Source organism: Miniopterus schreibersii (genome assembly GCF_964146895.1).
Source record: "Miniopterus schreibersii genome assembly, chromosome: 8".
NCBI classification, from domain to species: domain Eukaryota; kingdom Metazoa; phylum Chordata; class Mammalia; order Chiroptera; family Miniopteridae; genus Miniopterus; species Miniopterus schreibersii.
In genome coordinates this window covers 6,636,732-6,652,491 of record NC_138109.1, presented here as the reverse complement: position 1 = coordinate 6,652,491, position 15,760 = coordinate 6,636,732, and the positions used below count along the sequence as shown (strand labels likewise).

The window sequence follows — 15,760 nt, the reverse complement described above, 5'->3', positions numbered from 1 at the left end:
TGGATGAACCCTGAGGACATTTTGCTAAATGAAAAAGTTACACAAAAACAAACATTATATGATCCCACTTACATGTGGAATCTAAAAAAAAAACAGAGAACAGATTAATGATTGTGGGGGTGGGGGAGTTAGTAAAGGTGGCCAAAGGGTACAAACTTCCAGTTATAAGATGAATAATAAATTCTAGAGACATAATGTACAGCATGGTGACTGTAATTAACAATACTGCATTGTATGACAGTTATGGAGTGTAGATTTTAAAAGTTCTCACCACAAAACAACAAATTGTAACGTGAGCTTATGCATGCTTGTGGTAATTATTTTGCAATATATACACATATAAAACCACTACATCATACATCTTAATGTTATATGTCAATTATATCTCAATAAAGCTAGGGGGTGAGGAGTAGAAAGAAATTAATATGCTACCCAGAGCATACTGATTTAGAAATCAGTATGTTATGCTAAAGAAGCCCAAAAGGGAAATCTGACTGCACACAGCTGTGTAACAAATCAATCTGTTACCGTGACAGACATCTCAAAAGTAGAATAACAGTTTATAGACAACAAAGAAGTTAGATTAGACATAGGGGCAATATATCACAGAGACCCACAAAGTTTCTGTTTTGTTTTATTTTAGAACAAGTCTGTTAAATCATTCACTGGGAAATAAATGGTTCAAAATACACTTCCAGAAGCATTATTCTAATTCTGACATCATTAACCAGTCAATAGATTTTTGAAAGGTTTTCAGAAATTTATTTATTCAAGAAATATTATGGAACACACACTATGTGTACACTACTGTCATAGATGCCAGGAATACAATGAAAAGCAAAAACAGAGCTGTTGTTTTTATGGACAGATATTAAAACAGTAACAGAAAAAAGCAGAAAAGTGTTAGTGTACTAGAAGAAAAGATAGATAATGCTGTGACAGAGTCTATAAAAGAAATCTGCGTAACCTGGGAGAGGAAAGGCAACTACCCTGGAATGGAGGAGCTGAAGAAAGGATAAGAATTGAGAAAGTGTGCCCTGGCTGGTGTGGCTCAATTGGTTGGGCATCATCCTGTGCACTGAAATGTTGCAGATTTGATTCCCGGTCAGGGCACATGCCCAGGTTGAGGGCTCAATCCCCAGTGGGGAACATGCAGGAGGCAGCTGATTGATATTTCTCTCTCTCTCTCAAAATCAATAAAAATATTTTTAAAAAAGAATTAAGAAAGTGTGTCTGTGTGTGCAAGCGGGGGGGGAGGGGACCCTCACTAGCCTGCACAACAGCAAGTACAAAGGCCCTTAGGCAAAAAGTAACATGGGCAGTATAGCTAAAAGTCCATTATGCTGAGCTCCTATGAGCAAAACAAAGATAACTCCAGAGATAAGGAGCTGGGGCCAAAAAAAAAGCTGGTTGTGACATGCAGGAGGTTAATCCTTAGCTAGTGAAATAAATTCTAAATAATACCCAATTTGTCAATAATATCTCATTCTTCTCAGACCATATAATCTGAGTACAGACCTGTTCCCCTAGGATAAGAAGTACAGTTACATAATAGTCTATTTTTATCCTCACAGTATCACTCACTACTAGGCTCATTCTTAATGACATTTTGAGAGGCACCTATAATTTACACTTAATCTAAATATTAAAACCAATTCAGAAGAGTACAAAGCAAAAAGAAAAATCCATGTTTTATACCCTAAAGAAACAAAGGAGCACAAAAGATCTACCATTCAACAACTAATAATATACTAAAGTAATCCCTTATGTCCCGTAGAGATCCTACCTAAATATTAAGATACAACTAAGTATACTGAATCTCTGCCATTGGGTGAGAATGGTTTTCATCACCAACAAAAGATATTATAGTAGTCTCTGCACCAAGAAGGAAAAAGATCAGAAAGAAAGACAAAGGGGGAAAAAAATCCAGTCCCATCTGGGACTCTAATCACAACAGTCCCCTCCCTAACTTCTGATTGTTCAGTTTAGGTAAACCTAAATAGGCAATATTTAACCACCCTCCATTTAGAAAGAAGTGTTTTCAAGAAGGAAACCAAGTCATTTAGCTTCAAATTCATCCCCCAAAAAAGAAAAGAAACCAGTGGAGGTCAAAGAGTGTCTTCTTACCAAAGAGTCAAGCATCCACTAGGCCTGACAGGGTGTAGGCCCCAGGCCACAACAACATCAGCCATCCAAGCACAAGGAGCCCCTCGCACAAAGTGGTCATGCTCTGAATGCCCCAGAAAACTTTCAAACCATTTTCGGTTTCTACAGATCCTTTATAGCAATATATTTAGCGTCCAAAGAGAGCTATCTTTTTCACATTTCACAAGGGCCCTCAGTTCTTCCCAAACACTTTGTAAATAAGCCCTTAGCAACTTGCCTCTTCTAAACATCAAGCAGGAAAGACTACTATCATCTTGTAGAAGGTGCAATATGAATGTGCAACAGTCCCCAAAACAGTTTACTCAAAACTGGATTTTCTTAGGGAGATATTCAGAAGAAACGGGGCCACAGTACCATAAATGGAGAAAAGGGTAGGGTTGTTTTGTCTTGTTTTGTTTTTACTATTAAAGGTGTTTCCTTAACTGCAGGACTTCTCCAAGTCATGAATGATGACACTCTCCCCTGAGAGGGGCACTGTGTGCAGCATCTCCCACACGTATTTCACTCCAAACATTTGGGGGAAGTATCTCCGCAAACACAAGAGTAACATTCCACTGAGAAAGGCTGGCATTCAATACTGCACAAGGCAGCTGGCCTTCTGACTGATCCAAATGATCACGTTACCACAGTGAATTATGATGCATCAAGAGAATAAGAGCTTGCTTTAAGTTTTCATGCTATAATCTGTATCTAAAGGAGTTAACACATTCTGTTCCTTTCTCATGACCTAGAACTATATAGGTCCATAGCAAGCATTTTGTGGTAACTAATGAAAGTCTTCGGTGGCTAAGAAATTCTTACTGTCCAATATCTAAGTCTGAATCAAGGACACTGACAGTACGGAACCTACAGATTATAAAATCTCTACACCAATGCTCTAATCTCTCTACAAACTGAACTTTGGAATTGTATATTACATAAATATCTTCTAAGTTAATCATCAACCAAGAAATTATAGTTGTGAATACAAGTTTATCTGTAAAAGTTCTAATATTAATTCTTTTGAAATTCAAAACTAATTCCTATGGGAAGGGGGGCTGGTACTTTATTTGAAGTTCAAAACAGTTACAGTACACCTCAGTAATGAAACAATAACCTCCTTATAATCTCCCTTTCCTGGGAAGATATCAAACTGGGAGGCCTTTAACCTGTTAATTACAGCTCATGAAATTCATGTCATTCCTCAGCACTATAAGTAATTCAAACAAAATTATTTTTAGCTAGTTTTACTGACTTCTGTAAGAAAAGTATCTTAATACACACAATATATCAAATGAAAAAGGAAAGTCTGGTTGGTGCCCAACAGGTTCTGAATCACTTGTTTCCCAGTATCTCATCTGAAACCTAGATCTGTATCTTCTCTGAACAATGCTATAAACCCCAGTGCATTTAATGAACATAGTATATTTTCTGAAAAACAAAGCAGGTTACTTGGCCTCAACTATCATCACTGATTAGAGAACCTAAAGCTCAATTCTTTAGAAAAGAAGGTTATCAGAAGAAAGAAACCTTGATCTGAAGGCCATTAAAAATACCGGTCACTCCTATAGCAAGCATAAAATTTCCTGTTTCCAAGAATCTTAAGGTTTACTTGTCCCACCAGTGTCACTACATCCTAACTTGTATGAAAAAGTCATGAGTTGAAAACCACTGAGCAGATGGTGAAGGGAGAGAAGCAGCAGCATGAGAAAACAGGCGAGAACCTGACAAGCGCCCAAGCCAGGAGAGAAATCTGTGCTAAGGCAGACACGAGCAAGAAGTGAGTACACCCAACTGGCCAGAAGTGGGTCAGTGTGCTTACTACCTTGAGTTTGTCCACCCAAACTACCATCGACCCTTCTGAGCTCCATGCCTGCCTTACCAAGTGAAAACACACCCGAATGCTGGTGTCGTTTCCCCTCCACACACAGTGTAAAGACTCAAATGTAATGCCCCTCACCTCCTGGTCTGTAGACAACATCGTCCTCAGTGATGTAGGAGGTTATCTCACCAGTGTCTGTCCTTTCATAGCGAGATTTTTTTTTCGGTGGCTTCTTTTTGTTCTTCTTCGTGGACTCCTCTGTGGTGGCACTATTGTTGTCATTGTCTTCATCTTCACTGTGATCACTCTCAGCATAATTTTTGGCTCCTCCTTCTAAGGTACAGCTCCTGCGTGGCCTTGAATTCTCACTTTCTCTTATTTTGTCTCTTTTATCTCTCTCTCGGTCCCGATCTCGGTCCCGGTCCTTCTCTTTGTCTTTGTCTTTGTCTTTGTCTGCTGTCATGATTCGCCACGTGCCTTCTTCTGTCCTCTCACGGCTAGGCCTCCGTGAAAGGTAGACAGTAAGCCTGGGCTTCAGTCTTCTGAATTTCTCACTCAATTCCAGGGAAAATCCAACCACTCCAACAACCCCAACGTTTCAAAAATGCTACAAGAAAAAAAAGAGACATTGATTTTACTTTATAATTTCCTCATATTTTTTCCCTAAAATAATGTCTTATTAAACAAATCTGTTACTCATGCTAAAAACTTCTCACAAGCCATAGGGAAAAAAAAGTACAAGTGATTTAAAAAATTTTAATTATATACAGTTTTGGCCTCAGCTAGCATATGGTTTGGGATTTTCTACAACAGCAATAATGAAAAATGTCTGAATGCATAAGATGAACTATACTTTCTATACACCAATTGTCTTCTTTTTAAGGAAAAAGTGTATCCTAGTAGACAACATATAATGAGTACAATTGTACAAAAGGCCCTTTACAGCCATAAAATTAATTTAAAAGGGAAAGAACATCTAGTAAAAATTATCTCTACCTGAAAAAACTAAACGATTTGGAGAGCCTTGGAAAATGTCTCAGGATGTCTCGGTGCTACTACCTTCTGAAGACTCTTTCCAGACACTTCTCCAAATTTCCAGAGCTCCTCCCAACAATGAACACAAGAGTTGACTCAAATAAATAACTCCAAAGCAAGATTCTTTAGCCTTCAATTACAATTGTTCACATCTTCTAAGTCTACTATTCCACTTATTTCCCAAGAAAAATGGTTTCTCTAAAGATATATTATCTCTGCCTTAACCAAACATAACAGCTCTAAGAATCACCTTCTAGCCTTAGGGAATATTAAGTGGTACTTATATTCTTCCAAACTTCACTCTTAGTAGTTTCCCTAAGAGACTCTTCCCTAGAACCAAACCCAACAAGGAAAGTGTGAGGTGAGGAGTTTAAAATGAGGAGAGTTAATACCTAACTTCAATCCAGCATAATTCTAATAAAAATTTCATAGGAGGGAAAAAACTGTTTTGTTTACAAGTCAGTTTTGAACAGACATAATAACCAGTAATTTATCTTTTGCAATCTTTTACCATCTTCCCCAATATCTCATCTAATGTGTCAAGAATCTGTACCAAACACTATGTGCCAGGTGTTGGGAACTAAAGATACAATGAGGGGAAAATTCAGGGCCATTGCCCACAATGCTCTAATGAAAGGAGGAAAGGAGGCGACTGATCAATATGAGAAGCATCTGTTTCTCATGTTACTAGGGCCAGATAAAAAACATATGCAAACAAACAAAAGACTGGTCTTCTTTACTTTGACAACAAACAAATCAGTTCGCAATTACATGCCTCAGAAGCAGAGAAAATTCTCACTGATCATGCCAAAACCATAAAAATTACCATATACTTTTTCCAAAGCTCAGAGGTCAAACATGATACCAGAAAAAAAGTCCCTTTAGCACTTCAAATACTCTTAGGCATTCAGGAAAATAAAAAAAGTTAACAACCACCTTTGGGGAGATAGACCAATAAAGAAGCAATAATGCTGACAATCCATAAGCAAAGTCAGAAAGATGAAAGCATGTAGCACAAACTGAAATTATTTCTTCTACATAGAAAACATGCTTTCAGATAGGATTTCAATATTGTAAATATATTTTGAGAAAATGAAAAATTATTCTAGTGCCTGCAAAAACTTCTGCCTAGATGAATCATCTGTTAAACAGACAGTAATAAACTCCCAAGTCCCTATAAACCACTGGTGTTAGCAACTGAAAATATAGAAAGAGACATATTACTTTCTCCATCTTACGTTTAGAGCACAAACAAAACAATCATGCAAGGAAGAAAACTATCAGCTGGCACCGATGTTAAAACATTCCTCTGACATTGAAAATGGACCCAAGTCTACCGGCAGTCCAAAAAGAGCAAGGAGCTTAGGCTGAAAACCTCTCAGATGCAGTACAGACACACTTCTGATAAATTAAGAAAAAGACCAGTCTCCCTAGGGTGAACAAGATTACTGCTCCAGAAAATTGTGTAAAAATACTATTTTAGCACTCAAAAAGAAAGAAATAAGTCCAAATTGTGCATTCAACAGTACTCCCTACAATATCATATCCTGTGTTTCTATTTACAAAGAAATTGGAGTTGTTTCTGCCAAGAGTGAGCAAGAAAGAAAAATTGAAGAAACAACAGAGAAGGCATCAACAAAATGTCTAAGTGTGTCCCCAACTTTCAAGTAACTAAGAACACTGATAATCCAAAGTAAAAGTCAATCCAATTACCATTTACATTTGGCTCTGATACATAGCTCGGTGGAGATAAAAGTATTTTTTTCCTCTGTATTTCCTATAGCATTATAATTTTCCTGAGCCTCATTATACAATGACCAACATACAATATTAATGTGACATTTGAAAAAGGGACCCAAGAGGAACCAGATGGCACTGAGAAAGGTAGTTGTCACTTAAGTTTACTAGAAATGATTTACAAAGTAGACAATACAACAATAGCATCTTTGTAACAACAAGGAGTTACAGATGCCTGCCAGAATCCCATTTGATCCTTTCTCTCAACAAGTCAATTAAATGAACCAGACAGCTCCGGCCAGTGTGGCTCAGTTGGCTGGGCATCATCCCGTGAACCAAAAGGTTGGCAGTTTGACTCCAGTCAGGGCACATGACCAGGTTGTGGGCTTGATCCTGGCTAGGGATAGAGCAGGAGGCAACTGATCGATGTTTTCACTCTCACGTCGATGTTTCTCTCCCTCTCCCTTCCTCTCTCTCTAAAAACAATTAAAGACCTTTAAAAAAATTAATAAAAATAAAGTGAACGAAACTGAAGTCACCATGCCGAAGGAAAATTAAATAGGCATCATCTGCAAATGGCAACACAGCCAATGATTCTAAGCCAGTTCTTCAAAGGTGAACCACATCTGACCTGATTCCAACCTGCTGCTCAGGTTATAATCTGTGCTGCCAGGGTCATTAGTTCTTCTTAGGTGCCAATTTTTCCCACATGTATCCATGCTGATAATTCGGACAAACAGATTTAGGAAATACACTCTTTACCCTCTCCCCACAAGAAGACAGTTTTCTCCAGTAAGAAAGACAAAAATACTGAAAGTATCTCTGTTGATCCACAGCTCAACCAAGATAAACAGGAAACACGGTATGAGATACTTTAACAAAAACAAAAAAAAGGAAGAAGATCTAATGCAAAACATGTTAAAGAGTCACAATAATCTTCATCCATTCACTGAGCTAATGTCTACTGAATGCCTACTGTGTGCTAGTTACTGCTCTAGGTGTAAGGAAAACAGCAGAGAACCACATATAAACTTCCCTGCCCTCATGGAGCTGATTTCTAGGCAGGGAAAGACCACAAACAAAATAACAACATTCACTTAATGTCTTTGATAGGTTCTTGGATCTCTGGCAAAATGACATGTAATAAAACCAATTTTCCCATAGGCTAACTGATATAAATAAGAGTTAAGTTCCTATGGCATCTCATCAACATTATACAAAATGACACTGAACAGAAGGACATTATTTCAGACCCCTCATCTAGATATCTAGATCTAGATACATAGGCATATAGGATGGATGGATGGATGGATGGATGGATGGATGGACGGATAGAGAGAGAGAGAGAGAGAGAGAGAGAGAGAGAGAGAGAGATGATAGATAGATCATAGATGATAGATAGATAGATAGATAGATGATAGATAGATAGATAGATAGATAGATAGATAGATAGATAGATAGATAGATAGATGATAGATAGATAGATGATAGATAGATACACACACATACACAAGGTGGGGCAAACGTAGGTTTACAGTTGTTCGTATGGAAAATACAATAATAAATAATACAAGAATAAAGCCTGTGTTTTGCATACTCACAACTGTGTTTATATATTACATGAAAAGATCTTAAACAGAGAATTCAATGGGAAAAGGGAGTGTCGGAGGAATACAATTTTAAATGACGGTCAGGGAAGCACTCACTAAGACGGCAGCTATCAGGACATACGGAGGGAGATCATTCTAGCAGCAGGAAAAGCAGGTGCAAATGTCCAGAGGCAGGAGTGAGCCAGACAAACTCAAAAGACGGGAGGCCAAAGGCGCTGCAGTGGTACAAGGAAGAGGGAGAGTGGTCAGAGATGAGTTCAGAGAGGTAAAGGGGGGACTTTGGCCTTTACTCAAGTGACAGGAAGTGACTAGAATGACACTTCAGCCACTACAGAGACCAGAAAAAGACATGCTCTGACTTCTGTTTAAGATGATTCTGGCTGTTGAGGAAAAACCTGAAGGGATGCACCATGAAGACTGGTGAGAGAGGAGGCTCATTTGAATACCCAGGTAAAAGGTGACAGTAGCTGGGACGGGCTAGGGTGATAGCAGCAGAGAAGCAGAGACATCTTACTCACTTATTTTGAATGTAAGAGTCAAAGATTATGTGCAGGCAAACTGGGAGGTGTGGTGTGACAAAGAAGTCAAGAACAACTCCAAGAGGTCTGACATGAGCAACTGGATGGATGAAGCTGACATATGAGTTGGGAGAAAGACTAGGAGCTCAGGTATAAACATGTTAAGTTTGAGAACCCTGGCCCTAGCCGGCTCAGTGGTTAAGAGTGTGGGCCTGCGGACTGCGGACTGAAGGGTCTCAGGTCCCATTCCAGTCAAGGGCACATACCTCAGTTTCAGGCTCCCTCCAGGCCCCAATCAGGGCATGTGCTGGGGGCAACCAATCAATGTGTCTCTCTCACATCGATGTTCCCCTCTCTCACTCTCTCTCTTTCCCTTCCACTCTCTCTGCAAAGCAATGGGAACAAATATCCTCTGGTGAGGATTTAAAAAAAAAAGTTTGAGAAGCCTATAAAACCACATAAAGACTTTAGGTAGGCAGAGGTACAGACTAGAGGTAAAAATTTAGTTTTTAAGGATATGAGATTGAGTGAGATCACCAGGGAAGTGAGTATAAAGTTTTTCTAATACAATATCTAAAATCCCTTTACAGCACTTTCCACAACTGTAATTTCACATTTATTTGTGTGATCTGATTAACATCTGTGTCTAACTCCAGGGAGCTGACCCCTGGCTGTTTCTGCCTCTCCTGTATTCTGAGACCCTCACTGCCTGGCACACAAACATGAGTAATGAATTACTTCATCCTGCCCTCCCTCACACATAAGCTAGATCAACTGAGGGCATTATGAGGAGCCTTTTATTTGGGCAAGAAAACATTTCATGAGTAAATAACTGAGGTGGTGCTGGACCTGGCTCATAAACCATGAACAGGGTAAGGAGGAGCAAAAGGAAGAAAGTATTCCAGGTGCAAGGAAGTTCAGTTTAAAAAAAAAGTGTTCAATTCAGTTGCTGTCCTTGATGGCAGCTACAGGGGAAAAACAGTAGGAAATAAGCTTAAGTAGAAAGGGGAACCTCTAAAATAACAAAGCAGCTAACACTCACTGAGCACCAAATATTTGCTAAGCATTTTACCCATGTTAATTCATTTAATATTCACTATAACAAAAATGACAAAATAATTTATTGTCCAAACTGGGACACATCTGAGAGTTAAAAAGATTAGCACGGCCGGCCGTGGCTCAGCGGTTGAGCGTCGACCTAGGATCCAGGTGATCAGGGTTCGATTCCCGGTCAGGGCACATGCCCGGGCTGCGGGCTGCAGCCGATCAATGACTCTCTCATCATTGATGTTTCTATCTCTCTCTCTCTCTCCCTCTCCCTTCCTCTCTCTGAAATCAACAGAGATATACATTTAAAAAAAAAAAAAAGATTAATAATTACTCAGGAAAAACATGTAAACCAGGTCATATGATCATCCTAACTACATCTCTGTTCAGTAGGCACTATCATGATGTACATCTTCCCACTGCAAAAGCAAGCACAGAGAGAGGCTGAGCAAGACGACAAAAATCACATAGTATTTTGGTAGACCAAAATAGCACATCTACATGTTGGACCTAGGATTATGAACCAAAGGCTGCTGACTCCAGGAGCTTATACTCTTAACCACAAGGCCATACTGTCTTAAATTACACAGCCTTAAAAGCCAAGTTATCCAATAGGCTAAGCAAACAGGGTGTCTGTCACTGTAGGCTCTTGAGATGAAAATAGCATTCTGAAAACATTCATTTTGCCTGGCAAGAGAGATTTCCCATCTATAATTGTTAGTGCTATCCAAACAAGCTTGCTTTCAAATCCACTATTTCTGAAAGCCTAAATAGGAAAGGAACCAAGGCACCTCAAGAGCTTCTGCCTTTGCCATTTCTGCATTTTGCGGTAGCTCCATAAATGTTTTAGCATTTTCCTTTAGGAACAAAATGGTCCCAGCGTGGAAGATGTGGAAGACGTAAGTGAGTGAGCTGCCCACCCTACTGGGCCCAGCCCCCAGAAGCAGCTGAATACGGAAAGAGGCATGCTGTGGCTGGGCAACTGCGTTCAAAGGGAAATCAGTTACTGTTTCCTATTCCCTTTCATACCCACATCCTGTGAAAGAAAACGTAATGATTCAGCTCTGGAAAGGGAATGTCACTCTAACATTTGTACTCACTGGATAAGAAACAGGCATTCTCATAAACAGCAACCTGCTGCAGGAAATACCTCAAAGCATGCCAGAGAGCCGTTGAGCGTGGGGTCAGCAGGCCATGAACCCGTGCAGAGAGAAGACTTGGTTTTATCTGAAACTGCTGTGGTACTGAGAACCCTTCTTCCATGTGAAAATAAATGGGCTGCGAAGTTCTCCCATCTGACCTGACATAAGCGAATGGCTACATATGCCTGTCCAGCAATTCTCTACATTTAGGGTTAAAAAATATTTAAACTCAGCCAGTCCTGAGTTTATCTACTCATTCCCAGAACACATGTCGTATTGAAAGTACCTAAATAACCGAGATGGGATGAGCTAGTCAGATTCAGAGTGGCCTTTGTGGTATGAACACAGAAGCACAGAATGAATGTCCCTTAATCAGATCTGAGTGGATGTAATGCTCAGAGTAAGGAACACTTCCTCAACTCCTTGGGAAGCTCTGGGGAAACTGAGAGAACTAAGATTTGTGGACTCTGCCAAATATCTTAATTCCTTCCAAAAAGACATAATAACAAAACACAGGACCCACAAAAGGTGGGGAAAGTACGCAAAACTTAGGTTACAATTAACAACTCAAAATTAAATAACAAACAATAGACAATATTTTTATTTGAAGTAGGGGCAAGGAATTACCAAAGATGAGGTGCCCAAGGAGATTTAAAAAAATAAAAATGTAAAGTCCTCCCTTTCTTTAAAGAACTCACAGTCATTCATACAAGCAATTGCTTTCCCATAGTGTTAAATGTGAAGTTTTTGCCAATCACATACAGAAATTTTTACTTTTGCACATTGCCCACAGTTGTGTCTCTTCTACTCAGTGGATGACGGAAACCAGGGCTTCTCAACTGTGGCACCATGAACATTTTGGGCCAGATCTGGGGGAAGTGGCGGGGGCACTGCCCTGCATATTATCCTTGTTCTCTGCCCATGTAAATTTAGTAGCTGAATCCCCTTGCTCCCATCAGGACAACAAAATATATATCTCCAAATATTGCAACATATCCTCTGGGAAACAAAGTTGCTCACAGTTGAGAGCCAATGCTTTAACCAAACTGTCTATCGCAGAGATTTCAAAGGGCTGCCCTGGCCGGTATGGCTTAGTGGTCAGAGCATCGACCCGGGTACTGAAGGGTCCCGAGTTCAATTCCGACCCAAGGGCACATACCTTGGTTGCAGGCTCGATGCCTGACCCCAGTCAGGCACATGTGGGAGGCAACCACTCACTCTCTTTCTCTCACATGAATGCCTCCCTCCCTCCCCCCCTCCTCCCTCTCCCTCTCCCTCTCCCTCTCCCTCTCCCTCTCCCTCTCCCTCTCCCTCTCCCTCTCCTCTCCCTCTCCCTCTCTCTGTCTCTTTCGGAAAAGCAATGGAAAAAATATCCTCGGGTGAGGAATTAAAAAAAAAAAAAAAAGATTTCAAAGGGTTAAGCAATTGTGTTTATTCCAAATTATGCTTGACCAATATGGAATCCATAAAACTAACACCATCACAAAAATAATGTAGCATGTTCTTTGTTCTCTGAAATAAACTGGACTAATTCAAAAACACTGCCTGAAAGAGTAATTACACAGATGTGTGAAACTGAATTTGGAAAACAGATATAGATATCCTGAAAATCTTGATGTTTCCTGGCAAGCCCTGAAGGCAGTATTACTCACTGGCGACCTGCTCTGCTCATGGGGCCAAGTGGATGCTTCTGTTATCACAAAACTAAAGAGAAAACCTGTTGTCCACAATGCCAAGTACAAGGGAAACCAAAAGCCTATGAACCAAATCCTCATGTGAAAGGGGATAGACTTCTTAACCTCACTTTCCCAAATCATGGCCATAAGCAGAAAACCAAGAATAGAAAAAATAAATACAAAAATCAGATGGATAAAATAAAAGATGGTATATCAATACAATAAAACATTATTCAGCAATAAAAAGGAAATACTGACAAATGTTACAACCTGGCTGAAACTGGAAAACATGCTATGTGAAAAAAGCCAGTCACAAAAGACCACATATTGTATGATTCCATTTATATTAAATATCCAGAAATGGCAACTCCATACACAGAAAAGATTAGTGGTTGCCTGGAAGTTGGGGGGATGGCTAGGGAATGACTGCTGTGGTTATGGGGTTTCTTTGGGGGAGATAAAAATGTTGTAGAATTGATGGTGGTGGTGGTTGCACATATCTATGACTATTAAAAGCCATTAAATTATACACTTTAAATGGATAAATTACATGATATGTGAATACATTTCAATAATGATGTTATAACACACACACAAACAGCAACACTACAAACTAAGAAAAACTCAAGCTTTGCTACAGCTGAAAAACATGCAGCTGGCTATAAAATTCACTAGGATGAGCTCTACCTCTGCCACTGAGAAAAACTACCTCTTAAAGCTATAAAACACATCGTTAACTAAACAGAGAGAAGTTTTATTTCAACCTTCTTTGAACCACACAGTAATCTTTAATATGCAGGAATACCTGGTCGGGCTTACTACCGCTGCACAACATGTTCAAAAGTAGGTAAGGTGGACAGGGTTTCTTTCAGTTTGCAGAGCTCCAATATTAATTTAAAACCATGGCACATAAGCTCTGAGCATTTGAGGAATGGAAATGACAGATGGACTTTTATACTTAAGACAATCACAATTTGTACATATATGTAAAACCAAAAGTATTCATAATGCACTTCTAATCCACGGGTACAAATTACATCAAGGGAAAAAAGAGAACCATAAAACTCACTGGAGCAGTCCTTCTAAAAACACTTAGAATATGAGTCTTAGATGAAAAGGAAAAGTAACTCTAAAAGCAGGAGTCTAGGCCAAACTCAATTATCCATTTTCTATGTCTGAGTTATTCTAACTGGGTGTGACAAAATATATTACCCTGCCATCTTTGCTAACCTAATATCATTCAAAGAGAAAAGCAGAAGAGCCAATAGAGTTGCTCAATTTCTGATGCCAGCAACTCGTGAGTGACCAGGGAGGGTGGGGTATGAGGATTTCCAGGGCCTGGACCATAACACGTTGTAGCTTTAACAATGACCATCAAACATCAAGCAGAGTCCCTGTCAATTCCTCCATTAATTCAGCAAATATTTATTGAGCACCTACTAGGTGCCAAACACTGTCCAAGAAGCTATAGACAGGTACATGACCAGAATACACACAATCTCTAACCTTAGAGAGCTCACAGGATAGTAGAGGAGGGAGCAGACAATAAAACAAGTAAATACACAGCATATTAGCTGGTGATAAGTGCTATGGAGAAAAATTAAGCTGGGCAAAGGGAATGGAGGGGTTGTTAATTTAAGGTAATCACTGATAAGGGATCATTTAACCTAAAGGAAGTAAGGGGGAGCAAGTTATCTGGATGAAAGCATTCCAGAGAGAAAAGCAAGTACAAAAGCCTGACTGGCATATCCAAACAACAGCAAAGGGCTGAAGCTGTGATGGCAAAGAAGAAAGTCAGAAATAAGGAGGGAGCACAGGGGCATTTACTGAAATAAGAGAAAAGCCTTTTTGCAGTGGGGTTAGGAAACTACAGATTCAGGCAAGGTAGTGGTTGTGCAAAGTTAAGAAGTGGTCAGATTGTGGATCAGTTCTACAAACAGAGCCATCAGAATCTCTTGTCAGATTGTGACAGACTGTGAGACAAAGAGGAAAGTCAAAGAAGAGGCCGGGATTTGGGCCTGAGCAACCGTAAACGTAGAGTTGTCATTCACTAATATGAGGGGAAAAGGAAAACTGGGAATCCGCTTGGAACATGTTAAGTTTGAGATGTCTAGTAGATATCCAAGCAGATACATGCATGGGTGGGTTGAGAGGTCAGAATGCTCTGGGCTAGAAATATAAATCTAGGAGTCCTCACCACAGTACCAACAACCCTGATGCTGGACAGTATCAAAACAAATGGGGATGAAATAGTCAAGGTGTCAAGAGAATACTTTGAAGCAAATAAGGTATTATGTTAACTGCCAGCAAAGCTGTGGTGGAAACACTATCAGAACTATGTCCTGAAAATCCTGGGATAAAAACAATACACTGTTCTCCTCTCAGAGAAGCCCTCTACATATTTAACAGTTTCCTACAGACAAATTCCATATTAATGATGTTACCAAATGCTGCATTTAATAAAATCCAGGCTGCTACAGTCTTGGCTGGTTTCCAATCTACGAAGACACATAAGACAGGAACACCACCCCCCCACACACACCTCCAAACCTCCCATGTCTCAAAAGGAAATACACCAGCTGTCCAAATAAAGACTTGGGGGCGGGGGAAGACCATTTGAAAAGATTCTTACCTTGCAAATTAATAAAGAGGGTAACTGGATTCTAAAATTAGCTTTACTAAGTAACATTTTTGAGGCCCTAAACTGAACATTGTAAGGTTTACATGAAAGGAGATAAAGAAAACGTAACTAAGTATGTAAATTCAAAACAAAAGCTCAATTCCAGAAAAATGAGATTTTAAAGGCTCACTAGTGTCATAATTTGAATCCTAAAGAAGAATTAAAGTCAAATACAGGGAAGGGAGAGCATATTGTTTTTAAATTCTTGATATGAAAGGTTTAAATGGATTCAAAATCTATGTATATTATCAAGAAATTACAATTATATTTGTCAATAAAAAAAGAGGAAAGTGGTTAGATTTATTTATTTTTAATTCTCACCCAAGGATATTTTTCCATTGCTTTTCA

The 15,760-nt window shown here is 39.4% G+C and overlaps 1 protein-coding gene across 7 annotated transcripts in view; it reads right to left on the bottom strand.

Moving 5' to 3' along the window:
* The window catches only part of RERE (arginine-glutamic acid dipeptide repeats), a 346,780-nt gene that overhangs the window by 215,079 nt on the left and 115,941 nt on the right, over nt 1-15,760 (bottom strand). For 6 of the 7 annotated variants that reach the window (XM_081143853.1, XM_081143854.1, XM_081143855.1 and 3 more), the window contains one exon: nt 4,106-4,574. In XM_081143853.1, coding sequence (XP_080999979.1) covers nt 4,106-4,430 — 325 coding nt within the window. In that variant the 5' untranslated portion in view covers nt 4,431-4,574. Of the gene's footprint in view, nt 1-4,105; nt 4,575-8,445; nt 8,543-15,760 lie in introns of those variants that run through there. The other variant, XM_081143856.1, reaches the window with a different exon arrangement.